This window comes from Oenanthe melanoleuca, chromosome 2 (genome assembly GCF_029582105.1).
Source record: "Oenanthe melanoleuca isolate GR-GAL-2019-014 chromosome 2, OMel1.0, whole genome shotgun sequence".
Taxonomy (NCBI): domain Eukaryota; kingdom Metazoa; phylum Chordata; class Aves; order Passeriformes; family Muscicapidae; genus Oenanthe; species Oenanthe melanoleuca.
In genome coordinates this window covers 50,219,147-50,246,817 of record NC_079335.1, presented here as the reverse complement: position 1 = coordinate 50,246,817, position 27,671 = coordinate 50,219,147, and the positions used below count along the sequence as shown (strand labels likewise).

The following is a 27,671-nucleotide window of genomic DNA, read 5'->3' as shown; positions in this document are numbered from 1 at the left end:
TATGTACAAACATATGACACCTCCCCTTTGCAGACTCTACTGTACAGAATGCAGCTTTATCAGTTACTTTTTCATTGTGCTAATGCTATCAAAGCCAAACATCCAAGGCATGTTTAAAAATAATTGATAATGAACCTCTCAGCACAGGCAGTCATACATATTTTATGTGCTATACTTAGTATGTAAGCACCTTATTGGACTGTTATTTAATTTTGAAAAGCAAACATCTTGGATGTCTCTCATGTTTTTAAGTACAAAAGCCACTTACCCTTCCCACTTCTACGAGATTTGTAACCATGATTATGCTGGCTGTGTTTTCATGCCATACCATTCTCCAGAAGTCATATATTGTCTCCTGCATTGGTCCTGAAACAATAAATCAAATGAAAGGTTACTATCTGAAAGTCTCATGATTGGAAGCTTGTCTCTGGGGAACTTTGTGAAGCCGTGACTGTACACATATATTCATATCACTATCATCATATTTTTCATTTAGGGTCAGTCAATTTCTTTTCTGTCATCCTACCTATCTGCATTTAAGTATTTTCCTTCTGAAATAGTGTTCTGAAAGAAAGTTAGTTCTCCAGCACTTGGGTATTTATCTCCATAATACCCAGAAGTGGAATTATAAAAAATGGATAACATCACTCTTTCTTTTAGCAATTGGATGATAACCCAGGAAAGGTGTATTTGGAATGAAATGAGCCTCAATGGACTATGTGGCCTTTCCTGGTTTCTAATATTTTTCTTAGTATACACTATCCATCAAACTAGCCCAGCTCCTAAACTGTAGTTCCTGAAGTGAGACAGAAGTTATAGTTTTTTTGCTGAAATGTATCACTTTGCAAAACAGTGGGGAAAGCAGCAAAGAAACCTGATGTGCCATGGCAGAGCACCCTCTGCAGTGCCTTCCCCAACCTGTGTGCTCTGCTCATGAACACACAGGGCCTCCTCCAGCATCGTGCTGCAGCTGGGTACCAGCTCACAGGAAATGTTACAGAAATGTGCAATGTTGAGAAAAAACACATCTCTCTGGTCTTGCCTGTTTGCAGCCTACATGTCTTACCCCTGGTTTGTGCTGTGCCACCCCAATTTTAAACCAGTGGTTTAAAATCACTGAGCCAATAAGAGTAAACAATATAAACAATAAGCTTAACATCCATACTGAATCCATTAGTGAACTGTCACATTGCAGTAAACAATCAGGGGCTTATTTAGAGGAATGACTTAAATCAGCTAATTGCAGAACAAATGGATAACTCATTGGCCTAATGTTCCTCTAGTAAAGAAGCCAACACCCTTCAAGCATTACTAAACCTTACACTGACAGATTTGGGCAGTTTGGCACCCATATTGTGTACTTTGAGCTCCCTTTGAAAATAGAGTCTTCACTCTGAAATCGAGTATTTGGTGGAAAATATACTAATGTATTATTACCCTGTTGTACTGGCAGAGGGCTTGGACCAGATGGCATTTGAAGATCCCTTCCATCCCAAACCAGTCTATGACTTTGTGACTCATGATATTATAGGCAAGCCAAAACCAACTCACTAGGCAAATAACATCACAATTACGACATAAATTAGATATGAAATTTAAGAAAAAGGTAATAGACTAAACCTCCTGAAGTTTTAAAAAAATTGTATTTATTTACAGCAACTCCAAATTATTTTTCCACTCAAAATTTGCACAGATCATTTAAAGAAGCTATGTATTCTCCCTCATTTTATCTATCTTTAAAATTAAGCATATATGATGAGTTTCATAGGTCTCCTTATAATTTCTGTTTCCTTGTAGGTTTCCTTGAATTGCTTTCATTGTTCATGTAACAGGAGAAAAAGCCATTTAAAACAACAGGAAGCCATGACTATTAGAACACAAGAAATGTCAGAAGGTCTTAAGAGTAGAATTAACAGCAGAATCTAAAACTACAGTTTCTGAAATGACTAAATTCAAGCTGATGATACTTTTGTGAGATTTCATTCTGAATTTCAACAAGAGTTTAATCGCTTTCCATCATATGGAAATTTACAGCAAGTATTTTACTTCTACCTAAGTGCCCTGGATATGTGATACAGTCATGCTCCAAGTGCAATTTTTGATGTCACAGTAATAGAATTAGTATATATTATAGTGAAAGTTTATCTTGTTTGTATTTTAATATTCTAGGATCCAAAGTAGCTTTCTTTGGCAATTAAAGTCATGACAGCACTGGAAAGGTTTTGTGCCAGCCTCTCCTACCGAGATAAGGAATCAGAGGATTCCACTCACTGTAGGAAAATACTGTCTCTGTATAGCTTTTTCCTTCCTCTCAAATCTGAAGCAAATAGTCAGCTAAATTACTACTGCTATTATCTTTCAAGGAGCATAGCTAAAAGTAGGCTTAGGGAAAGTTGGTTTTCTACATAGTGTAGTGCCCTGGAAAAAGTTTGCAAGTTCATGACACATTATTAACATCACACTTGATCAAGGACAAAAAATAATAACATTATTGCTTCAAGAATTCTGGCTTAATGGAGAAAATCTAGATGGTTCCCCTGCATTCTGTCTTCATAGGACTGTGTGGTGTTTCAATAAATTTAATCTGAGTACATTTTTGGAAATGCTACAGGAAAGGTAAGAAAAGATCCTCTGTCTACACAGGTCTTGTCCCTTTGCAAGAAGCCAGAATCTTTGAGAAACTGTGGGGCGATGTAGCAAGTTTCTTTATGTATTAATGCAGTTTTCTTTCCCACAGATTCACTTGAGATACAAGACAGTTGGGCCATACATTGTAGCACTCATTTCTTTTTGACAGCTCTGGGATAACCCGAAACAATTTAACCCTGATTTCTTTTTTCCCTAGAGACTACATAATTTGTGTTGTGATTTAAAGATTCCAACATTTCAAATCTAGAAATCACAAATTACAACTGGGAAGAGATCCTAAACACTATTCCTGTAGATTTGTCTCCATAAAGAAAAAAGATAATAAATGATAAGAAAAATAAATCTTTAGGAAAAGTAATGGTTTTTTACAGGGCAGAGAAAGAGCTGAGCTATGCTAAGTCTTTCAAGCTTGATTCTAAGTGTACCTCTAGAAGAAATGTCCTATTCTGCAGTGCAGAGTATGCTCTTGTCAATCTTACTATCCAAATAAGACAATCATAACTAAAAGTTCTTGACAGGATTTCCTGCTCTCCTTTCATATTCTCACATGTTTTCTTGATTTTGGGTCCAATTCTTACATGTAGTCTCCAAACTTCTTTCACATTCAGGACACCAAAAAACACAACACCCCAAAACCTACCTTAAGGTCTCAGAAAGTAATTCTTCTAGATGCCATTTTTCTTTTCATCCTAACATTTAAAAAAAATATGTTCTGACACATGAATAAGTTATTACTTGCCTCCAGTGAGAATTGAAAAGCTTTAGAGGCTAGGTAGGGTCGTGGGATTTACTGTCCTGAAGAACTGAACAATTTGGTTCCAGGGACTCGTGGTAGGGGGAGAAAGAGCCTATAATTGTTCTAAGCATCAGCTTAACAGATGTGTGCACAATAGGCAGAAAGGTTATTCTCAGCAGCTGCCCTCTTGCAGGAGGAGAAGGTCTGAAGAGAAGGTACTGTGCTACTCAACAGAAAGCCTGTGGCACACCCCATTAGCTCCACAATACAGCACTTGGTATCAAAGATCTCTGCTGTGAAAACAAAGAGATCAGCAACACACTGCAACCAGAAGATGAAAAGCAAAGGAAAATAAGAAAAAGAAATCAACCCTCCAAACCCCTAGCTAATTAAATGCATTATTGAAAGAACTCAACAGAAACGATTGGTTGTATATATTACAACCATTGGTTCTATTACCAGCAGTAGTTAGTTGCTGCTCTGGGAACAAAAACATATTAGGAAATGGAACATCATACAGCTTTTATGAATGGTTTAGACTCTTAAAAGCTGCTTTTGTAACCACAGTTTTCTAGTGCCTCTATTTCTGCTTCCTATTGTGAGACCCACAACAACTTCTACAACTGGTGTTGCCTCTGGGGTTATGTGATCAATTTGAATGTGATGAACTAGCCCAGAATATAGGAAAAAGTGTTCAGGTGTAGGAAATAAAGCCTGAATCCTCCAGCATACATAGCACTTACTCACACAGGACTTTTAAATCCATGGGTTGTTTTTCAGTTTCTAGAAAAGCAAGCAGCTTAGACAAGGAACAAATAGCTTCTAAAATATTTTTCTAGCACAGAATGTTAAATCCACAAGCTAACATTTGGTCCACCTGAGACCATGCTCAGTGATAGATATTAAAGCTATAAATGTGCAGAAAATGAACAGATACCCTTAAGCTCTAAAGGCTCCCCAGGGACAGTGCATGGGTAGTGGGAGCCATAAATATGTTGCTGATAGAGGCAGGGGACTGACAAGAAGCAAGAATTATACCTGCAGCATTTAAATTCCATCTTGAAAAGAGAGCAGAAATACCCCTTACAGTGAGTAGACACAACCACACTGCATGAGAAGGTGATTATAAAGTGGTCCCTTCACCTACTGGTTACTGCAGTTGCTGGTAGCAATGATAACTGCCTTCACTTTTTACTGAAGCAATACCTGCTGCTTACTGCTGTGACTGCCTACAGCTTGACTACTCAAAGACACAGCTAATATGCCTACTTAGAGGGAGCTGCATTTTAGCCCTCATTATTTTACTGTGTATGTTGCCTTCAAAATGAACTTGAGATACAGTGAATGTTTTCTTATTAAGACACATGGCTGCATGGCAACAATAACAACAAAAGACCAAAAGCAATGATACCCTTTGCAACTACAGTGTCAAAAACCCCTAAACCCATTATGTAGCAGAAATTGTCTAAAATAAAAGTATAAAACCAGAGAGGAATAAAATATTGGGAGAGGAGACTACAAGGTAGTAGATTAAAAAGTTCAAGAAGTCTTGTTTTCCTAACAAACCTTCTGGGACAGATGTAGCTGTTAGTAGGATAATTTATTTCACAGGAGGAAGCAAAATTTCAAATTTGCACTGCCAGTCCAGAAATCTGATAATCCATAAGAACATGCTATCTGCTCTTTTAACCATGCCAGAATTTGAAGGTAAATACCCCTTCAGAAAAAGGTATGTAATCAACTGCAGCTAATTGTCACTTTACTTTAAATGTCACTGACTGCAGGCAAAGGAACATCTCCTGTAACTGGAATATATTTTTTCCTTACTCCATAGGGCAATGTGCCCAAGACGTTACCAACAGGAATTTGCAGGTGCATCATTATGTGACCAAGTTTTCCTGACTGTTCAGCTCTGTTAGTCTCCCAATTACCTCATGGGAAGCTCATCACTGGTCAGCAGCTCTGCAAATCTGGACACCTCCTTAGATAACCAGCTGTAGGCTAAGGAGTCTTCAGATTGAATTCTACTTTTCCAGAAAGTAACTTGTCTTCATCTTTCTACCTAAAATAGTCAGCTTACTATAAAGAAAAGGTACAGATCCCAGCTGTGCTGACTTAGCCAACTTGCAAGATAAACTGCTGGTTCAGTATTTTTTATAATTCCATGGCCACACAGCAGTACAGCTGTTGCTGAATCATCTTCACCTTCCCAATGAGCTGGTTTCTGAATGGAAGGTACTTTGAAGATCAGCTCAATTGCTGATAATCTGATTTTTCAGGAGCAGTCTTCACCATATGCTTGCTGAATAGTTATGGTTGCATGTATTGAACTTTCACTCATGCTTCCAGGAGCTCTTAAGGATTTAATCCCTCTGTGAAGTCCAGAACATAACTCTGCTATAAAAACTTCAAAAACTCAGGCAAAGATTATGCAGTTTTTCTCTCAAAATAGTTTTAGACATTTGTTTTCTATGGTAACATTTATACTTAACTTTAAAGGTTAAGATATCACTACACCATATGGGACCACTGCTCACCACTAGCTATCAAAATGCATACAGATCAGTCTCTTGTGTTTTTAGGTCTCAAGAAAACAATGATGAAAGAGAATCAGGTCATGTAACCTGGATAAAAAAGCTAAATGCTTTATTAAAAGTCCTCCCAAGTCTGTTTCAGAAAATAAACCAGCACTGAGGGTAAAAGGTACCACAGTGCCATCCACCTGTTCATTTTTACTGAGGTCTCCTCCAGGCCTATCACTGTAACAATTAGCACACTAGAAAGCAACAGACATTTGCACTGGCAAAACCTGGCCATTAATGCTTTGGTGTTACTTAATAATTGTTAGTTTCTAGCTGTCATACACATTTTATGCACTAAAGAATCTCAATGAAATAAATAAAACCCATGTAATGAGCTGAAGAACAAGTTCTTGCTTTTATCCCTTTATTTCATTTGCATTCGTATTTAATTCTGATGTTGAGTGTGGTGACATTTGAAAAGCACTTTCTAACTTTAGCCTTAAAAGTATTCATTATTACATAATCTGCAATAGGGCTATATTGTAATTATACTGATATGCTGGATTTCCTGATGAAATCTTCCTTTTCCTTCCTCTTGCCTTTCAAAAAATTTAAATAAACAAAGTTGTGGATGGCTTACCAACAAGGCTGTTGCCCTGCATGTATGTTAGACCAGCAAGGATGCCTGAGGCTATGGCTACTTCATGTGAGGTATGGAAAAATCCTCTGCCCCAGTCTTAGCCCTAATTTTAACAATTCTTCCATTGTAGGAGATTCAGAGATTGCACAGAGAGAAGCCAACTGCTTGCAGAAGCAGTAATGACCTCATAGTCAGCTGAGAAAAGATACCATTTTGTAAGCAAAAATTCTGCTAGAACTTAATTCACAAGCAAATAAAATTGCTTGTCTTCTCCTAACACTAGTTTTAACCCAGGCTTCAGAACATACCATATATATATATCAGATGTATCTGAGTTGCAGTCAGTCTGCCATTTCTTTTTTTGGCCTTTTGCAATGACACCACCTTATAATGCTTACCCCCAAAACACCAGCATGCAGCAACACTGTTCCACAGCTAAGTCACCTCAGCTATACTCACATGGGTTAATCAGGACTGAGATAGGAATTCAAAACGTGCTTTTCATGATTTCCTTACTTACATGGATTGTCAATAAGAAACAGATCTGACTGAATCCTGTTAGCTTGACATTTCCGGAGAACGCTGCTTATCTAGCAAGCTGAAATGCTTTACTGGGACAAATCCTGCCCAGTGCAGCTACTGGCAACGTAGAGGCTTTCTACTGTATCCTTTGCCCTGGAAAAACACAGCTCTCTCTCATTACCAGCCAAGGGACAGCACAGTGAATAGTAATTGGCTGATTTTCAAGCACAAACTGAATCCTACCTGCTTCGAGCTAGCCAGTCAGCCAGCCCTGCTGCCTGCACACTGCTGTATGTGAAAATTGGCTTGCACAAAATGAAATGCTCAAAGTGCTTTCAAGTCCCATTAGCTTTCAACAAGGCTTAGATTACTAAGTGACTGTGGAGCATGTGGAAATTTTATGTATAGCTCCCACGAGACTGACCAGTGCTTTGGCTGGCTTTCTATATCACCTACTCCTATATTTAAGGAGTCAGCACTAGACCTCTTACAGAAAGAAGGAAAAGATTGACCTGTAAATTCTCCACATCTTTCCAAAAATAAAAAGAAAACAAAAACATAGCTATTTACAATGTACACTAGTGGGGAGCTGGAGTCCCAATGTTTTTATGAAATAATTCAAGTGTTTCACAAATAGCTAAAATAAAAACCCCCTCTATTCTGAATTCCCAGTTTAATATAGAGGTACTTAAAAATATTATCCTTTGAGCAATGATAAAACTGATTACTTCAGAGTTTTTTTTTTTCCTTTAATATTGCTCATTTCATAAAACTAGATAATCAGTTTGAAAATGCATATTTTCCAAGGGTATGCATATTCACATACACATCAACTGTTGCCTAGAGCTGGATCATTTCTCTTGCTGGCATTTCCTCTGATCCTATTCTGCAATGATTCTGTGGCCAGTCAGATGGAGGAATGTGGTATTTATTCTCTGGAGCATCATTTGGCATTTTCTTTTCTTTATTGATACAGATTTAACTAGGCTGGAACAGTGCCCACCTCAAAGCACTATTTTGTCTGCATTATGGTACTATCTAGAAATCCCAGTCTGGGACTGGAGCTCCATTGCAGCAGAAGTGCATAACATATGAAATGCATATGAAATGGAATACACAAAAGGTGTTTATGCTCCTCACAGCCATAAGAAGCCAAACACACCTTGAAAGACAACAGAAGCAAGGTAGGGTTTGAATGAACTGAACAGTCTTGGTACAACACACAGCAACCACAACATGACAGCTCCTACCATTCCTGAATAATCCTACCTGCTCCATGTTAGTTTTTCCACCATTTTCAGCAACAAGTCTTTGCTGTACTTATTTTAAAGGCTGTGACCACACTTGATTTGTGCACTCTTGACAGGTGCTATTTAAGACATTTTTATACCACTACAGCAAATGCTGCCAGCTAAGTTTCCATCTAATAAAGTGTTACACACTTATTGATTGACATTTCTCCACGGCTAGATTTCCAATACCAGCTCAGTTTGTTCTGTTTGAACGAAATAAAATGAAAATGTCATATGGCTTCCCAAAGAATAAATAGCACACTTCCACAACACCTTCTGACTACTCACAGAAGTACTGCAGACTGGTAACAGAGGAACTGGCAGCAACAGAAATTGTCCAGATTTAAACAGCTAGCCTGAGATGAGACATAGCTGAATGCAATAAAAGCAGTGTACATAGTACCACTGTCCATTTATGCATCCTTATGCCACTCAGGAAAGCTGCTTTGATCTTAACTGCAGCAAACTAAAAAAACACAACATCAAAACAGTGTAGTTGTAGTTTAATGTTCATCCAGTCTAATGAGAACTTTCATATAATTTGCTTGCCCCACAGCAGAGATGTTAAGTGGTCTGTTCCCCTCATTAACATCTCAGACTGTGTAAATCCAGTTTCTTCCAAATTCTGAACTACATGTGCCACTCCTGGGGTTAGGAATTCCCTAGTGAGCACTATGTGGGATACCTGAATAATGCCAGAGCCTTGAATCCTCACCTCTCACCTTTTAAGACAGCACTGCTAGACAGTGGCTTGCAGAGAGTGTGCTTCAGTCTTTTCTTCTTCAAAACAGAAAAGCTTTGAATAATGCAATTGTAACCAGAGGCCTTGGTGTATTTTTCAGCAGTGTACTGGCTAGAGAGAAGTAGGTCACACTCATACATGGACCTTCTTTCTCTCTATGTACTAAAGTTATTTTAATTGCTTAATTGTAGGCAAGCATGTCAGAAGAATGATAAGTGACTCATCTGGGAACCTGAGACACAGGTATGACACATTCAGATGGAACAGTATGAGAGGTATTGGCTCTCTGCCTGAGATCACAGCTCTGACTGAAGGGTTAATCCAGGAGGCTTGAGACCATGGTTCCAACCTGAGCTGTCTCTGTGAGAGCAGTCCAACAGAAAGTTTCAGTTGCTGAATCAGTGTTTTCCACTAAGAAAGCTGTTTTTGTCTCTAATTTGTGCATTCTTGTCAATAAGCATGATTTGCATCATGGAAATATGAATACCTATTAATCACTCATTCTAAATAGCTCATCTGAGCTTGGAAAGACTAACACATAAAGATTTTTTTTTTCCTTTTGTAAAAAACATGCTGCATCTAGCATTTCCAAAACAAAAATCCTAAGTAATTGACTTGTTGGACTGGGTTCTTCATATCAACTTGTATTGCAGAATCAATTTTGATGATGGATGAGAAGTTTAAGATCATTTTATCCCCTTCAGTAGAAGGTTCCTTAGGGAATGGACAAAAGAACCTAATTAGTCTTTTGCATTTCTACTTTCTATTTCCATGTTGAGTCAATCATAAGCATCAGACTGTAAAAAAATCATCACTATTCTCTAGCTCAAAAATATGAGTTCATTTTGGCTACTTGTTTCTTTTATTTTTCCCCAAGGACCTTATTGTGAAGGAATGTTGCTCATACATGTGAGTAAGATATTCATATGCTTTATTTTTTAAACTTTTACTGGGAGTTTAAGTGCATTAACATGAACACTTTACCTAGATGAACAAACAAGATAATTTAGTCTACATTAAAGCCTAAGTAAAATGCTAGAAAAAACTTCTGTCATAGTTTATTTTCCTGATAAGTATCTCATGAGTGAGACATATCACTCACAATGTATTTTTATATTTAAGGGTAGAGAACTTTGGTACATTTATTCCTTCCTCACAGAAACAGTCAGTAGCAAACAGCAATTGTTCAGATCAAGATATATACAAAAGTCATTAAAATAAATGTGTATTGGGTATTTTTCTTTTCAATGTCAAGATAATTATGATTAAAAATCAAATCTGTGTACCAAAAACTCAGCACTATTCTTTGTTGTTACTTTTGGGACCACCTGGTTATTTTCACTACATCAAGTAGGAAAGAACAATGTTAACCTTTCAATTCTGTTTTTTCAATATATTTTATGGGAGACTGCAGCATTTGATATACATGGTAAACAAGGAATGCCATTCTAACATGTCAAGTGTATTTGTGCTTAGTATAGACACAGTACACCAACATGCTTGCAATAGAATGAGATTTAGAAGCAGCAGAGGGAGTCTCCACAGTCTACATCTGAATATGCAACTGCATGGTAGAATACAGATGGACAAGGAAATAAATTAATCCAATATGCCTGTATCTTTTTTTGCTTTCAAAGGCAGTGTTTCAAAATCACCTGGACTTTCATGTGAATTGGTGGCCATATCAATAAAAAGACTTAAGCTGCCACCAAAGGATATATAAGGGAGAAAAGACAAGAGATTTCCAAGATTTAGATATGGTCACAAGAAAAAAAACCAAAACCAAAAACCCAAAAATGAAAACCAAACCAAACCAACAAAACAAAAAACCAAACCAAACTAACTAAACAAAAAGCCCCTAAAAATCCCAACCAAAAATTCCATAAACAAACCCCAAGCCTCCAAAAAACCCCAACCTCCCCAAAACTGCCAAAAAGCCCCCAAAAAACCCCAGCCGTATATCCCGACATTTCTTGATACATTTGTTTCTGAAATACATTATGTTTTGTAATTTTGCTACACTTTTTTTTTTTTTTTTTTTTTTTTTTTTTTTTTTTTTTTTTTATGTCTAGCAGATGAGAAGACCAAAAGCCTTCTTCCTCCAGACTGCTGAAGACCATCTGGTAAATAAACTTCACAGAAAAAAAGATGCTTTGATTACGTGATTTTTCTGATGAACTGCATTTCTTTGCCTCTTTTCTGCTTTAGCACTAGGCTTCACTGATGAACAGGTGGGTTAACAGGACTCTGTCAAGGTACCCTCCCCACTAAGCCCAATTTAAGACTGATTTTTTGTCAAAGATGGAAAACTTCTCATCACACATCAGATTTTCATAATTTTCCTTCCTCTAAAATACATGCATGTGAATTTCTATGGGTGATGCTGTATGCATCTTCCTTGAACAAAAAATGGATTCTAGTGCATAATGTAGGCAATTAGTAGTCAGAGCAACACTAATAAATGGTCACCTTCATAGCGTTCTTTTCTGAAAGTGTTTGGTTCACAAGGACAATGTGCTCAGCTCTCGAGCTTCAGAAAGATGACAACTTCCCTGTTTGCAGAATATATTTTAAGTCACATTTTAAGTTTGTCCTATAAAGAGGACAAATACATTACTTTTCACATAATATTCTATTTTCTATATTACAACCAAGAAACATTTTCTTTTACCTTATTTGCCTCTACTTATTTAATGCAGACTCTCATTTCTCTTCTTCATTCTGATATGCAAAGACCTGTTGAATTTTTCTAGTCTGATTTTTACAACACAGAAATCAAACCAAGATCTTGTCTTTGAGACAGAGATCTATATAGGCTCTGAAGTCCTTCATGTCTGATTTACTGAGCTCAGTCTGTGTGGGGAAGAGGATAGAAAGAATTGCTTTTTCCTCCTCTGTGGCTTTGACAATGGACTACAGAAAAATCATAATTTTCTCAAACCTGTTTCACAAGCCACATTGACAAGCAAATGAAAGAACAGCCTGCATGGGATTTAGGAATTTATATTGGCGAATACATACTAAGTAATTATTTATATAATATCTAGAGCTTGTTGGTACTTTCAGAGAATTTCCAAAGGTATATATGGAAGGTGGGCATGTATTGCATACAAAATGTAGCCACACATGTGAAAAATGCAAGTGCCTTCACCTAGCAATGAACCTACCAGCAGTTTTCTAACACTGCTCCTGTGTCACTTGGTCTGTACACAAAGATCCAGAGAAATGAAACACTGCAACAAAGCCTGAGCCAACTTTGGATCAGAAAACCATGCTAGCTCTGCATTTACAGCCTTCCACCTGAATGGGGTGGCTCATTCCCTGCACAAACAAAACTGCCACACAGCTGATTATGACAAAGACAGAAAAATACAGAAATCATGAAAATGGTGAAAGACAGCTGCTCTGGCAGTTATCACTAAACCCTCCTATGACAAAGGAAGAGGCAGGGAGAAACTCTGGTATTCTCATATACCATAAAGTGGTAACCTGTAAAAAGCTGAGGGTTACTAGGTTTTAGTACACACTGTTTCTTTTTGTCCTCAACACCAGTAAAATTATCAGCTTTCAAGAGACTCAAACATAATCCTTATCACGAGTCTTTGGTGGGCAATGGTAGCAAGTGAGCTAAGGTGAATTTACCATACGGCTTCACAATATAACCTAGAGATGTCACTCTCACATGTAAAGAGTCTATTACTTCTGTATGTGTTTAGGTAGGGGCAAAAAGTAACTTCTTTGTCATTTGCCACCACTACTGCAAAACAGGAGAACTTGGTTCTATAAAGCCTCACCTTATCAAAGGGGGGCTTAGAAGGGGCTCATCTCTCTGACTGAAGACAGATGGCTTCAACCACCTTTTTAACGTTTTGAAGATTAAGAAGTAAAGTACAGCATCAAACACAGTTGAATGTTCAAGATTAATACAGGTACACAGAATTCAATCACTTTGTATATATATCAGGAAAACAACCTGGCTGTTTTCAGTCCCACATCCTGCAAAAAATGACAGCATCTATGAAACTGAAAAACTGTGGACAACTATTTTGCCTTGCTGTTATTCAATTCTCCCTGAAGTAATTTCACGTGTTATTATTCATCTGAAGGCTAAAACCATAGAGGCAAAAGTTTCTTTGTAAAGAGAAGTGTGGACTTCTACACTGCTGTACTTGTGACAACTTTTTGTGACATAAAAACAAAAAAACATGCCAAGGAAGTTAAGAGTATTGTTATTTAATGCACTATTTCTGCTTCAGATGCCTAAAAGGGAAGTTTCAGTTTGAAAGAAAATGTGTTTTGTTTCTGAAAACCCTTATTAAAATGTTCACTCAGCACATAAGAGCTGTGCGTGGAAGAAAGACAAGTATTTTGCAGAAAAGAGAAGGAATATGAAAGGGGTTATTAGAGAGGCAAGTTTATGCTGTTGGTAGTGAAGACTGTAAACATTTTCCTTGTAAATATTTATTTTCAAAAGTTTCTAACTTATACCTAAAACCTCCTCCTGACTGAAACTTGACTTGATGCCTGTCTCCTTAATAAGCAATACAGAAAGCAATTCTGCATCTGCTTTACAACTGGATACAGAGGGAAAAAAAGAGGTTGAAAGGCTACACTGTGCCACTGCATCTAAAATTGTTTTATTTTCAGGAGTACCTTTTTACAGTCATTAAGATATGCTCTGAAGTATTTCCACCAAACATCTCAGATCTGGCTGCTCTGCATGCTGCAGCAAGCAGAGACAATCTGAACTGTGGGGAGTATGCAAAAGCCTGAGATGCACAAAAGAACTTACTTTATATATAAAGACATGCAACCTGCATGTGAGTAATCTGCTGTTTCACACATGACTGACCTGCTTGAAACCCAGCCCTGGTGGAAATGGCCATGAGTGATGCTGTAGAACTGTGTTAACATTCATTTGTCACTCATCATCTACAGCTGCTGGTGCTGTGGAGGAGGAAGCATCCAAAACCCTTGCAGAGACTAGCTTAAATAAGCTACAACACAGGTCACTAAACTACCTGAGCTTCAGGAGACACAGAACAAATAAATACAAACCAAATGATTTTTTCCCTGCTCAGTAATCAATTCAGAAACAAAAGCAATCAACATGCATGATCAGAAGTCATACAGTAGTCAAACATCCAGCACTGTGTGTAAGAATAAGCACTGTACAGATATTCAACCTAATGCTGTTGTGGAAGGACCAGGTTAAAATTCATTGATTACATAACTCCTGGAAAAAAAAATAACCCTTAGCAGCCAGTAAATTAAGCAGATAATACAAGAGCTCAATATTCTCCTATAAAAAGAATAATTATATCCATAGGAACAAGGGATTTATAAAGCAAAATAATGAGTTTTAAATTGCACCAGCCTGCTGGTTCTGCATGACCCAATATGCTGGCTTTTGATGAGGGAATCTTTTTAATCATGGTGACTCAGGTGTGGATCCCATCTGTTGATGCCAATTACAGGAGATCACCAAAAGTCTTTATTAGCTGTAAATTCTGTCTACCACTCACATTATACTTATCACATAAAGGAAAATTGTTATTAATTTAGTAATTGAAATTGCACACTCTGAATGTATTACTCTTAAAAGCTGAAGTAAAATAATTTTTTATATTTGAGAAAAACTCCATTAAGAAATTATTTAAAAAAATGTTTCCTCCCGTATTTCAAGGTAGCAGCAGGATGCTATGAATGCCAAGGTGGAAAGCTACCATTCTGCATGTCAGACTCTGGTTAGTATGGAAGACAGTAACACTTCAATAAACAGGTGATTAGACAACTCCCAGCTCTGCTAAAAGCAGATTGGTAGTCTATTACAAACTGATTAAATTTGCCACTTCTTCACTTCAAACAATTATATTTGCTCATTAACACTTGATATGTTGAATGCAGCTTAAGAACATAGGAAAATTAAATATCAATCATTCTAACTCCTCAGAGATTTAAAACTGACTCACATAATGATATTTTCCGTCAAAGAACAATAGGCATGTGCACCTGTGAAAGCTGCTGTGCAGGAGAAAAGGGAGGATGGGAAAAGTTATTTAAAGTCTGAGGAAAAGTAGACACCAAGGGAATTAAACATGCAGCTTAACTGCTGTGCTGCACTGATGTGTTTGTACATATCTGATGAAAATGTGTTCTAAAACAGAGCTGGCCACAGAGCAAGCTGTGGCATGTGACATGCCTGTTGGTAAGGCTGACATAGAACAGAACCATGGAATATCCTGGGACCTACAAGGATCATAAAGTCCCACTCCTGGCCCTGCACACACCAGCCCAAGAATCCCACCATGTGCCTGACAGTGCTGCCCAAATGCTCCTTGAGCTCTGGCAAGCTTGTGCTGTGACCACTTCCCTGAAACATATGGAGTCTGACATGTGAAACAAATGTGTTCCTTTCATAGTCAATACAGAATCCTAAAGGAGGTCTGGAGATAAATCCCAGTTACTTTATCACCTTTGCAAAAGACAGAGACTGAATTTTACTGGAAGTGTGCTTTGTCAGGAAGCTGAGTTATTTACTCACTGGAGAGTAACATTAACTAGTCTTTAAACAGCTGCACCTATCAGGATGTTGCAGAGAACCATAAACAGAAGAGTATTTTTTAACTCTATTCTGATGATGGGAAAGCTGAGATAAAGCAAGAAAGAGACTCTCATGATTCTTCATCAGGCCACAGACAGAACCAGACAAACACACAAACTTTTGAGATCAGTATTCTTCATTCCTATGAACTAGAGGTACAAACCTGCTTTCCAACCAGCCTTAAAAAGTAAGATGTTGAAGATGTTAAAAAAACATCACCACCAGATAATCTTGAGCTTGCTGTAAATTGAATGCTTATTTTAAAACTAATTTTACATTCTTCAGAGAATCTGCTTCTTACTCATTACACCATGAGAGGAAGGGATTAGGCATCCCCATGTGCACCTAGCTGCATCCACACAGAAGACATTGAAGTGATCCACCTCCAAAACTGACAGCTGCAACAGTCATATATCCTTTACATCTTGGAAGAATATTAGTTTCTTCTCCTCTTATTCTCTTTCTTGACACCACATGAGAAAAAAGCATGGCAAAGAAACTGTTGGGATTTGTTGGAGGATCTGGTAAACAGACCTTCAGCACATTATTCATACATAATTACATACTTGGTTTAAAGACCTGAAAGTACAGAACTTCAAGCCTGGTATTTGCTATTCAAGTATTATGATGAATGTGATTAAAATTATGATAACATTGTGATAAAACAGTATTTAAATTTGCTTTTGGTGGGGACCTAAGAGAAAGATATCTGGGAAATCTGGTGAACTTCCTGATGAAAACTTATTGAAAACTACAAGTTGAAGGCCAACTGTTTATTTTTTTATTTTAGATTGAAATTAAATGTGAAAATCAACATCATTAGGTAAATTTTAAATGAAACAAACCATTTCTTCTTTGAAGAAGAGGGTGTGAAAGTCCAAAAGGATGAAATCAAATACTGCATTTTTGTTCCTGTCTTCCTATCCTATGGCTGAAACCATGACACTGGCTTGACTGCAGAGACTTTGGACTAAAGAACATGGTGGGTGGGGACTGGAGGTGGCCAACTCTGGGATGTTTAAGAAACAACTTAAATCACAGCCAGATGCCTTATTTGACATGGTCAACATTTTACTTGCTTTGATAAAAAAAACATTAAAAAGTATGTGACCCCTAAATCCAACACATGTTAAGATTATTGGGAGCATATTATACTCAGCACTCCAGCTGGGTCCCTTAAAACGTTGAAAAAACATTTGTGGGTAGAGCTCAGCTTTTCCAGATCCATGGGCAAATGCAGGAAGCTCTGTCACACACTACCTATCACAAAAAGATTCCTCCCAAGCAGTGGAGGAGCAATCAAATTTTCACACACGCTATCCAAGCATAGGCAGGAGATTGGCATGTTGCTCAATATTGTGACTAAGTAGTCACAGAAGACTCATTCTTCCCATTTGTTCCAGCTCTGAACTTGACCAAAAAAATAAATAAGGACTGCATCAGAATGCACAAATTATGTCTCTTTGAAGACAAGTACAAATTGAAAATTAATTTGAGTGTTGATAAAAGAACAGGCTCTTTTTCTCAAGCAAGCTTTTAAATGACAGCCTGTAAAACTGTCTCTGTAGAACCCTGTGATAAATCCTCCTGCCAGTGTTCAAATGTCTTTTGGTCCTCTACCAAAACTTGCTAGCTGAAGAGTTTTGTAGTTTAAGGACCTGGAGCCTAGTTATCATTGAACAGTTGAGAGAACATGCATTTTCATGACACTGCTGTCTCTCTGAACCAGTACAAAACATTTCTACCATGACTCATTTTTTCTTTCATGAGTAACATAATGCCCAGTAACTTCTTTGAAAAAGGAATGCATTTTGCTTTTTTTACTCAAAACCTGTTTTAACACAAAGGTAAAAGACTGCTTATTTGAAATACCAGAAAATTCAGTAATAATTCAGGTTCCTCGCTCCTACCTAAGTGATTGATCCAACTCTACCCTGGATATTGACTGTGGCAAAAATGCATGTTAGACAGAATAAACTGCAATCCAAGTACCAAAACCTCTTAGCCTCACATAACCAGAAGGGTGATAAACTTACCTTGTGTAGCAATGTAGTGATTTGGTCTATGATAACCCTAGAATAAATTGAAAGGAAAAAATAAAATCAGCAATTTGCACCTTGGCTGTGTTCCTATGAGTGAAACTTCATTTAGGATAGTATTCAATAAATGTCACAACAGTACAAATAATGTATTAGATGCAAAAGTTCTTTTCAGCTGGGGAAGGGCAAGTGAGAAGGTAAACAAAAGCAAATGTGTTTTCTGCAAAATACTTAAGTTGCAGCCTTGTACATAAGGGGCCAGAAGTAATATGTTCTTTCAGTCCCTTGTTGGCTCTGCTGAAAATGAAATCCACTCTAGCTCTTGCAGTTAATGGCAGCTGGTGCTCATAGAGTCTGAGATATACCTTCACCTATTGCTGTTGACTGCAAAGCCTATCCCTTTTTTAACAGTTAAAAAATGTCAGATTTGCATTCAGCCTGGGGAAGGCAGGAGGGCATTGTGTTCACTCTGCTGCCCATGGTGATTTGTTTATGTTTTATTTCTCAACAATAAAAAAGAAGGTAAGTTCTTTGATTAAATAATTTGGTATGAACATACTTTTTCAAGAAGAACATAATACAACTCTGATAAGAAGAGCAACTTAATCATAAGTTGGCTAAGCAACTCTATGCATTCTTTGCAACATGGAACAGGTTGCCAAGTGTAATGATAGCATTTTTACAGTATTTGAATTTCTGATGTGATGGGAGTGTCACCAAAAGTTTAGATCATGCACCAGTATGCTGATCAATTCAGTTGTAAGAGTGTTAATATTTGAATAATGGTTATGATGCATTGTCAATCATCAGCAGGAAGAACTTAAAGCTTTAGCATGCATGCCATTGCAATTTCTTTGTGAAAGAGCAAGGGAAAATGCAGTGGTACAAGGTGGATATTACAGAAAGAATAACATGAATTACACAACTGATTTCTTTACATGACACTGAAGTAAAATTTGGAAGTCTGTGAACTGAGAAGTGTTCAGAGAGCGACAGAGTGGGGTTTCTTTTTCTGCTATGTGTTACCTAATCCATCTCACAGTGAAATAAAAGCATGGGAAGAAATACATCATAACCATTGTGTCTATGATGGTGCCATTCCCTTATTAACATGTTATACTGACAGCACAACAACTCTAGTGATAACTGCATGCAAGAGCAAAATTAAAATTGCTTCTGTAGTAGAAAAACCAGTGTTTCTAACAAAAACCTGACTAGCAAGATTACAAACAAACATGCTGTGTTTTGTGGCAGAGTTGTCTTTGGAGTATGCCTGCAGTCCTCCAAGCTTTGCAATGAACCCATCTGCTGAGGATGAGGAAAGGACTTTTTTGGTTCTCAGGCACTGTTTTTGCCGGGGCCACATTCTCTCCATCTTTTTGTACTCCATAAGCAATAAAAGAAAAAGGTTTCTATGCAGATATCTATCAGCATTTTATATGAGACTGTATGATCCAAATCTTTATTTCTCACATCTCATAATATTTTAGAGAAAGATCCAAATCTGACACAAGAACATACTACTAGCCTGAAATCAGAACAGTCCTGAATGCTGGAGAAAACGTGAAAGTAAATTCAAATCTAAGTCCCCAGTGTGAATTCTCTCTTTCCTTTCATGACAGATTGCTCCCTTCAGAGATTAGTGGGGCATCTCACTAAATATGTTTCCATATGTGCCTTCACTGCTTGGTGGCTGTGCTATTCTTTCAAACAGCAAGGGACTGACCAGAAATCTGAGCTTAATTTAGTGATTCTTGAATATACTTATAAACATCAATAACAAGAGATATCTTCAGAAAGTTCCCTCAGACTTCATATTGCTACAACTGAAGTACCTACTTTTCGTGTATAGCTCTAGTTCCTCCACATTCTGAGAAAAAAAACATCTGTTACATTCCTGTTTCATACTAGTAATTAAATCTGAACTGCAAAATCTGACACCATTTTTCAAAGATGCAACTGCTGAACAGGAAATCTTTAGCAGGCACAGTTTCCTATGAAGCAACACTTGTTTTACTTAGCCTAACACCTAGCACTCCATGTAAACAGTACAATTACTAACTTTGCTATCCATAGACTTCTGGCTTTAGATAAATAATATTGGCTTTTTAATGATTTTCGATTCTACTTCTGAGCTCATTCTTTCAACCAAAAACACCTTGTCTCTTAAAGAATTTATTCTAATGTAAAACATTAAGTTAACATGATGCAGAATGAACAAAGAAGCCACTTTCAATAATTAAACAGCCTACATATTTAATGAAATGTCTTGCTTGCATTAGAAATACTGGTTAACAGCTGCAGAATATACTTTGAAGGCGACTTAAAAGTGCAGAGATGACAAGAGACTGCAAATCTCTGCATTAGGCATTACAGAGTTTTGTCACATTAATATGCAAACAGCTTTCTTTTAAATGTGGAATGATGCCAAGCTGTTGACAGAAAGTGAAAATAACATTTTGCTAGCCCATATAAGCACCAGCAGGCAAAGTAGCCATACAGTGTTCCTGGCAAGGTTTCAGTCTAGTGGCAGTTGGAGGAAATGACTCATTTAATTTACTGATTGACAAACCTTTGAGGCTTTTTTTCCTTTCCTTTAGGGCACACCTAGCTTCCAAAGATAGCACTCTCCAGTGCTAAACAATGTTAGCAGCTGTTATTAGCTGTGGTATTTATTACAAATTGTGAATAATGTGAGAATAATAAGAGTTCCCTCTTTGACTGAACACAACATTAAGCTTGTTGACTACATCAGGATACTCACATCGATATAATTCCCATTGATGTAATCAGAATTTGTTTCTCCTTCAATAGGCTGCAATCTCACTCGAGAATGATCATCTGAAAAGGGAACAATGGAGAGGAAAAAAAGGTAATTAAAGACATATTCAGTAACATAGGCCTAATCAAAATATTCCTTTATAGTCAAACTAAAAACTTAGCAATTGCAAGTTCATGCTTGTTTTGTTGGGCATGAAAACTGTACCTACATTTAATTCTCATTTCAGTCATTCACAGGCTTTCCAAATCCCCTCTGGTTTTCAGTATGAATTTCTTAAACCTTATAATGTGAAACCCATCACAATTACAATTTTTGCCTTGACCCCCCCATGCTTTTGTCAATAAAATATCATTAAGTTGCCAAAGATTTATTCATTTAGAAATGCTTCTGCCACTACTCAGAAGGAGCTGAATTCACTCAAGACATACTGCCACCTCAAGAGTTTTTGAAGGAAACTTACTATCTTTTCAGTAAGAGAGAAAGCAAAACAAAATAATGGCAAAACCCAAGCAGTAATACAATGGCTTTGTCACTGAATTTTGCTTCACTGTGGTCATCTGTATCTATCCAGGACTGTGCAAAACTTCCAAATTTATTTTTTAAATTCCAGTCTGAAACAGTCTGAATTCCAGTCTGGCATGAATCCATCTCATGACAGCTGCTTCATCTTCTCCATGATATAGCAACACTGCTAGAGGCTAGTTCCTACCCTGCACAAGAATATCTGCAGCCTGGCAGGTCTCCTTCTTCTCAGAGACTCTGTAAGCTCCTCTTGACTCTCTTAGTTAAAAAGCAACCAAAACCAATGGCTTTTTCAGAATGCTGCACAAGTTGTAGATCTCAAGGTGGAGAGATGTTAAGCAGCCACTTTATTGCTGCTTTGTTTATGAGGTACTCTTGTTAATTAGATACCTGTGTATTATTGTTTTCCTGCCTGCCTGCTGAGCTAATATTACTTGCAGCTGAAGACAGACCTCCATGACAGTCATTACTTTGTTGTAAATGTAAATAATCATTAAAGCACCCAAAACTTGCCACCTGTGTTCTGAACATCTATTTCTTAACCTTTAAAATTCCTAAAAAGATAACAAATAAATGAAAGAACATGAAGTGGCTTAAAAACCCAACTTCATTATAAATAGCACTATTTTGGCCCACATTATGGTGGAGGAAGAACAGGCAAGTGCTTCTTAAAATAAGGCTGTTTTAGAATTACAAGTCAAGGGAGAAAGTGGTTGAGGTAAATTTTTTACCTCTTCCTCTTATGCTCCAAGTCTTAGGAAATAGAGATCTCAGAGCCTCATTTATTTCCCCAGGATTCCCTTGGGAGACAGAAAGGGTGTGCTACATCCCCAAACACAGTAAATCAGAATGAATTAAAATTCCATCTCCAGGTTCCACACAGGTCTTATATTGCTATTTTCTTGGAATTATTTCACTCAACAGTCTTCAAGAATGAGGTTTTCAAACATACTGGAACATTTGAATGTTATGTTAATCAGGTCAGCCTTTTCAGCCTCTTTATTCGCTTTTCAAGAATAAAAATGTATAGAGCTGTGACTTTCCATTACATAACCCCTGCTTGTCTGACTCTACCAAGCTATGCTTATCCAAGTGCTTTGCTATTCTATGCTTAATTAAGCTATTTATCAGTTTCTTCAAAACAGAGGTTTGGCTCACAGATCCTTAATCCTAAAAATCCATCTTACTTAAGAAAGATACTAAGGAACTTTCTAAGCTCCAGGCATGGCTGCTGCCTTTACAGTTTTGGGATCTGATCCAATTTCTGCTAAAGACAGCAGGCTCAGAAGTCAAGCTTGCTTGGACTCATGGTGTATCTTCATTCATATTTTCATGATTTCTCACATGGTTGCCTTACAGGCATTCTCACCAGGACAACTCAGGCTAGTAAAAACCTACACTTTTGCATTCCTTGAATTACAGAGGGCAGGGTACAGTTATCTGAGCAAAAAACGTCTCATGGCACTTCATACAGCCACTAAAATAGCAGGATATACTGCCTGGCTTTCAGCTGCCACTGAGGCATAACATGTCTCTCATATGCACTGTGCCACATTTGCTGGTCCTGCACAGATGTCCCAGGTCACCTGAAATGGCACATGTCACTGAAACCCCTATTTCAGCACCTGCCTAGAAATGAGTTCCATATTGGACAAAACAAGCTCAGATTTCCCTCTAAGAAACAACTAAAAAATGTAACTTCCTGTTATTTGACTGATTTATACAATTGAATAATATGCAGTATCTTTTCTTTAAATTTTTTTATTTTGTTACTTTCCCTGCAGTAATTCTTGCTTTGGGTTAAGCAAAATAAAGAAGTTACCTATATCCTCATATCATATAATCTCTTTCCCTTTTTTATTCTCATGTGAATCTTTTTTAGTATTGCATTCTCAGCTAAGTTTCTGGGAATTCTAGAGGTAATGGACTGTCCAATACTCATTTATTTGCAGTGGAATTGGAGTGACTCCCTTGTTTTATTGCTTTGGGAGCTCAAGTTAACTCCTTACTGCATGGCAACACTTGTTAAATCCAAAGAAAAATCCTTATGTCAACACAAAGAAATGTTACTGTGCTTATGTCAAGCAGATTTAAAACCAGGAGGTAGACAAGCCATATCCTTCAACACGTGTGTTAATTCTTAAATAGTCTCTAGGTAAACTGCCTTTATTTTTAAGGTGGTTTTTTCCTTTATACTTTAGCTACTCTTGACAACTTCTGCAGCTTTTAAATATTCTATTTTCCTTCTTATTGTTATTTTGATACCTTTCCATTTGGAGAGTTAATTTAACTTTCCACTGATCACTTAAGCTTTTAGAATTATTTATCTTAGAATAAATTTGTCTTTGTAGAACATGGTAATAGATAATGAATATAAGCATTTAATTCTCTCTTGCTTCATGTTACCTACTACATGTGTATGCCAGCCTGCAGACTGTGATCTCTAACAAGCCCCTTGAGCACCTGGCTGATTAGCATGCCTAGCCAATGACCCTTTCTTGGGATATGCATTCCCAATTCTCTGCAAATCAAACCTTTTATAAATGTCTCAGCCAAAATCTTTAGCTGCTTTTAAAAGCTGTGATCAATAGTCTCTTCTCATTTAGTCAATATTGAGTTAGGTAAAAAGAAATACAGAATCCTTCCCATTCCCTCAAGATCTCTCCTGAGGAAAAAACGAATACATTTTACCAAAATCCATGCCCAACCCCACACAGTTATGGCAGAAACATAATTTCTTCTTAGGTGACGAAAGATTAATTTAGCAGGTTCATGTTTGGTTTAGTTTGTAGTGAAAAAACACAAAGGTGTTTTGCTCAGTAAATAACATGTTTTCTGTGGGTGACTGCACTGTGATCATGATTCAACTTTTAGCCACTGTCATACAGAGGGTAGGGCACACTTGTAGCCAATTAAATGCACATCACTTGGGTAACATAAAGCATATTACAATTTTGACAAGCTCCTGCAATGCTGGATGCTTGGTGGTACCATTTTAGTTCCCTCCAAGCACAATAATGACTACAAGCAGTAATATAACAGTAGTATCTTGGGAAAAATTAAAACAAAGAGGGTTAATGGGTAGAAAAAAAATGCTTTGAAGAAAAAAATACATTTCATTATAACCATGGACCCATAGTCAGTGGCATCTAAACCACTGTATTTTTAAGTGTTTGAACATAGCATAAAAGGGCAATTTATTTAAAGGCTTTTAAGCTAAAGCATACATTTTATACAATTATCTGGGACAAATTTTCAAAAGCAGACCATTCAAATTGTACCCTCAGACTGTGAGAAATGCAATCATTTATCCAGGAGAAAAACACATAAAATAATTAAAAAGTTAACTACTCCATTTGCATACATGTATTTAGCAACAAATGACAAATTGAACAACAAACCGTGGGCAGTTTCAGCTTTTCTTTTAAGATACTGCTTTAAATTCTAGTAGATCTCAATTTTCATTTGAGTTGTCTTTGTTTTCACAGCCACATAAACAGGAAGTGTTACTGATAAAACCTCCATCCAACTCTCTCCCTCTGCAAAATACTGAGGACATTTTAAGTAAATAGAGATCTAAATGTACTGAGTTATATTTGGCCTCTTAGAAAGCCTTCAGTATCACTTGTAATTGTCATTGATTTGTGTATCTAATATCTTTTATGTGTTCACCCTTGGCTATTCATCACTTAATTACCTCAGACATAAAGCACCATCAGTTTTCTAGTTTCCTTTAACCAAAGGGTGTCAAAGTGTAAGACAATGTCTAACATGACATTAAGAGGGGAGTGACACACTAAACCTGACTACAAGAGAAGATCTATTGTAATAGGCTTGGAGTGGGAAAAAAAATTCACAAAGCAAGGATAAGCAAAAACCACTTTGTATTTCTTAGTATTGCCTTTGATATTTTTACTCAAATGATTAGCTGTTACTCATATAATATATTGCTACATCCTCACAAAATAACAAGTTTGTTACACATTAAATATTGCTGGGAGGGAAACAAGCAAAACCGTATCTAGCTAACTTATCTGCTTTTGCATATGTGCCAGCCCATCATGATAATCACATTTCTCTAGCAGATTTAATTTCCTTTTCCTGAAATACACAGTTACACTATCACATCCACTCAAAACCAAGTGGCAGATCATCCCTAATTTGCCTCTGCCTCCACGTTCATTTCCTGTGGGTTCTCATTCTGCAGCAAGCTACAGAGCTGTTTTCTCTCTGCAGGCAGCCTCAGCCCAGCTGGGCCCTCTTCACATCACCTACTGCAGGTCACTAAGCTGGAGCTGCTCTCTCCAGGCTCTTTACACATGCACTGCAGAGAGGACCTCCTGAGGTGACGACTCAGAATGGACCCTATTTCAGAGCCCTTTCTCTAGAAGACCTGTCCTTCTCTCTGTTAAGTCCATGTGGTTCACTGATGGGGAAACCCAGGCAGATCTGTGCCTGGACAAGCACCTAGGATGGGAGCTGAAGTTAGTGCAAATATGCACTACATACTCCTCCCACAGGTCCTCCAAATGCTCAGACAATCAGCATGGCTTATTCTTCTCTGCTGTCCCATGTACCTGGGGTTCTCTAAAATTTCTGAACTCAGCAGTACCATTAAATGATCCCTCCTTAAAGACCACCCCTCATTTTCATGCTTATAAAACAAGGTGATGGCTGCTTATTTCTCTGTTTGTATCTGCTCATGGTTATCTGGCTGGCTGTTAAAAACACACACACTCCACATCTTAAATTTAGATTTTAAACTGAAAAAACATCATCTCCTACATACACACTGAGAACCTACCTTTAGGTGCAACAAGAGCAGTGTGTAAACAACATGATTTTAGTGAACTTGATATATTTCCTGCTTCCACGTTCATATGCAACATCTCTAGTCACAATGCATTGGAACTCTCATAATGCAAGATTTAGGAGTCACTCACCAAAACATGTTATCATCTCCTCAAGTAATTTGATTATCAGTATGTCTAATCCTTATTAAGTCAGGCATTTTTAAGTAAAACATAAGGGTTATCTTTTTTCCTTAGGGTCTGTCTAGCATAAGCCAGGATAGCTGTCTCTGTTATTGTGGAACACTTAAGCACCAGTATTGTCTGCTCCTAAAATATCCAGAACCTAATACCAAGGTATTGATGTGATCATGGGCAGTCTTATGCTAAGCAGACAGGAACAGTTTGGGACCTGTTAGAGCTCAGTACTGGTTAACAGTGTCATTCTCCATTAGCCAAACACTGATCACAGAATGGAAAGTATACAGAAGGGCAGTTGAGAAACTGCATTAAATCTGACAGTTTTCTCAAGGGAAAAAAAAAAAAAAAGTAACATTTCCCCTCATTTTTATATTCTTAATTAGGGAGAAGGAATACAAGCCTGATGTGAGCACAAGGCTTGGTGGTCATTCTTTTCCAGATCTGAAGGGATGTTAACAAAGTGCACCATTATGTTGTCAACACTCACATGCAATGATATTCCCATATCTGTTTTTCATTCTGTTCTCATCTTTCTTAGCTGAATCCCACGGTGCAGACTGTCCTTCAAAGAAACTCTAAAAAAAGGAAAGAAAGTGACATTAAGAAAAACAAGCAGCAACAGTTACCTTATGGCTAAATGAAAGAGAAAAGCAAACAGTACTTGTGGGTATTGTTGCTGAAGTGTCATTTAACTGATTCATTTATTGAGCAAAAATATGAGTCTCCTGTTTAAATGGCATTTATGCATAGCTCCAGATGTTACTTAAAATTTGACATGAGATTATCTGTGTAATAGCAAGAAGAATTATTTGCAAGTGAAGTGCTATTAAACCTTTCCAAATCTTCCTTCTTGCAACACTGAGAGTCCTTCACTAGTGCTATCCAGATTCCCCATATACTTCTCATACACACACGTGAAGCTGAAGGAGCTTCCTCACCAGTGCTGGAGCTGCTCCAGTATTTGAGTGTAGAAATTACAGACTGTACTGGTATGGTTTATTTTTTACATACCCCAAGTTTCATTTCCTTGCTGGCAGATGACCCCATGGATCAAAACATATACAGGCATTTAAAACCCCATGGATTCAACTAGCACATGTGTGTCTTTTTTTCACTTAAGCACAGTTTACAACACTACCATGATGATTACTTTCTCAGAGAATAAAATCAATGTGATTTTGGGAAAGATATAATCTCATATTCACCAAACTTCTGTCCTTTAGCTAATAAATCTCATGTAAATAAGAAAGTTAAAGGTGTTAAAAGTTTATTTTTACATTAATAAAACACAGAAGCTGCCAAAAGGGCAGCAAGCAAGTTGTTATGCCTTATATATCCTGTGCTTGCTGTGGTGTAAAAGAGCATTTGCACAATCTCCTAATTTATGCTTTGTATCTATAGGTCATATAATGCAAATACATTTTAAAATTTTCTATTGAAATATTAACCTTGTAAAAAATACTTAGCTGCCAAGCAAACAAATGGAATTCCATCATGATTATGTTCAATCTTAACTCATGTCTTTTATCTTTTTACTAGAATGATCAGCAGATTGAATCTTTTGTACCACACTAAATAGAGAAAACACTGGGAAGTTTGAATCTCTTGCAAGACCTGAACACATTCTGAG

At 37.3% G+C, this 27,671-nt stretch overlaps 1 protein-coding gene across 5 annotated transcripts in view; it reads right to left on the bottom strand.

Annotated features, from left to right (window-relative positions):
* Nucleotides 1–27,671, bottom strand: part of PTPRM (protein tyrosine phosphatase receptor type M) — a 437,605-nt gene that overhangs the window by 33,537 nt on the left and 376,397 nt on the right. For all 5 annotated transcript variants that reach the window (XM_056483790.1, XM_056483785.1, XM_056483787.1 and 2 more), the window contains 4 exons: nucleotides 26,529–26,616; nucleotides 20,511–20,587; nucleotides 17,744–17,780; nucleotides 269–366 (listed from right to left, as the gene is read on the bottom strand). In XM_056483790.1, the coding sequence (XP_056339765.1) occupies nucleotides 269–366; nucleotides 17,744–17,780; nucleotides 20,511–20,587; nucleotides 26,529–26,616 (300 nt within the window). The remainder of the gene's footprint in view (nucleotides 1–268; nucleotides 367–17,743; nucleotides 17,781–20,510; nucleotides 20,588–26,528; nucleotides 26,617–27,671) is intronic.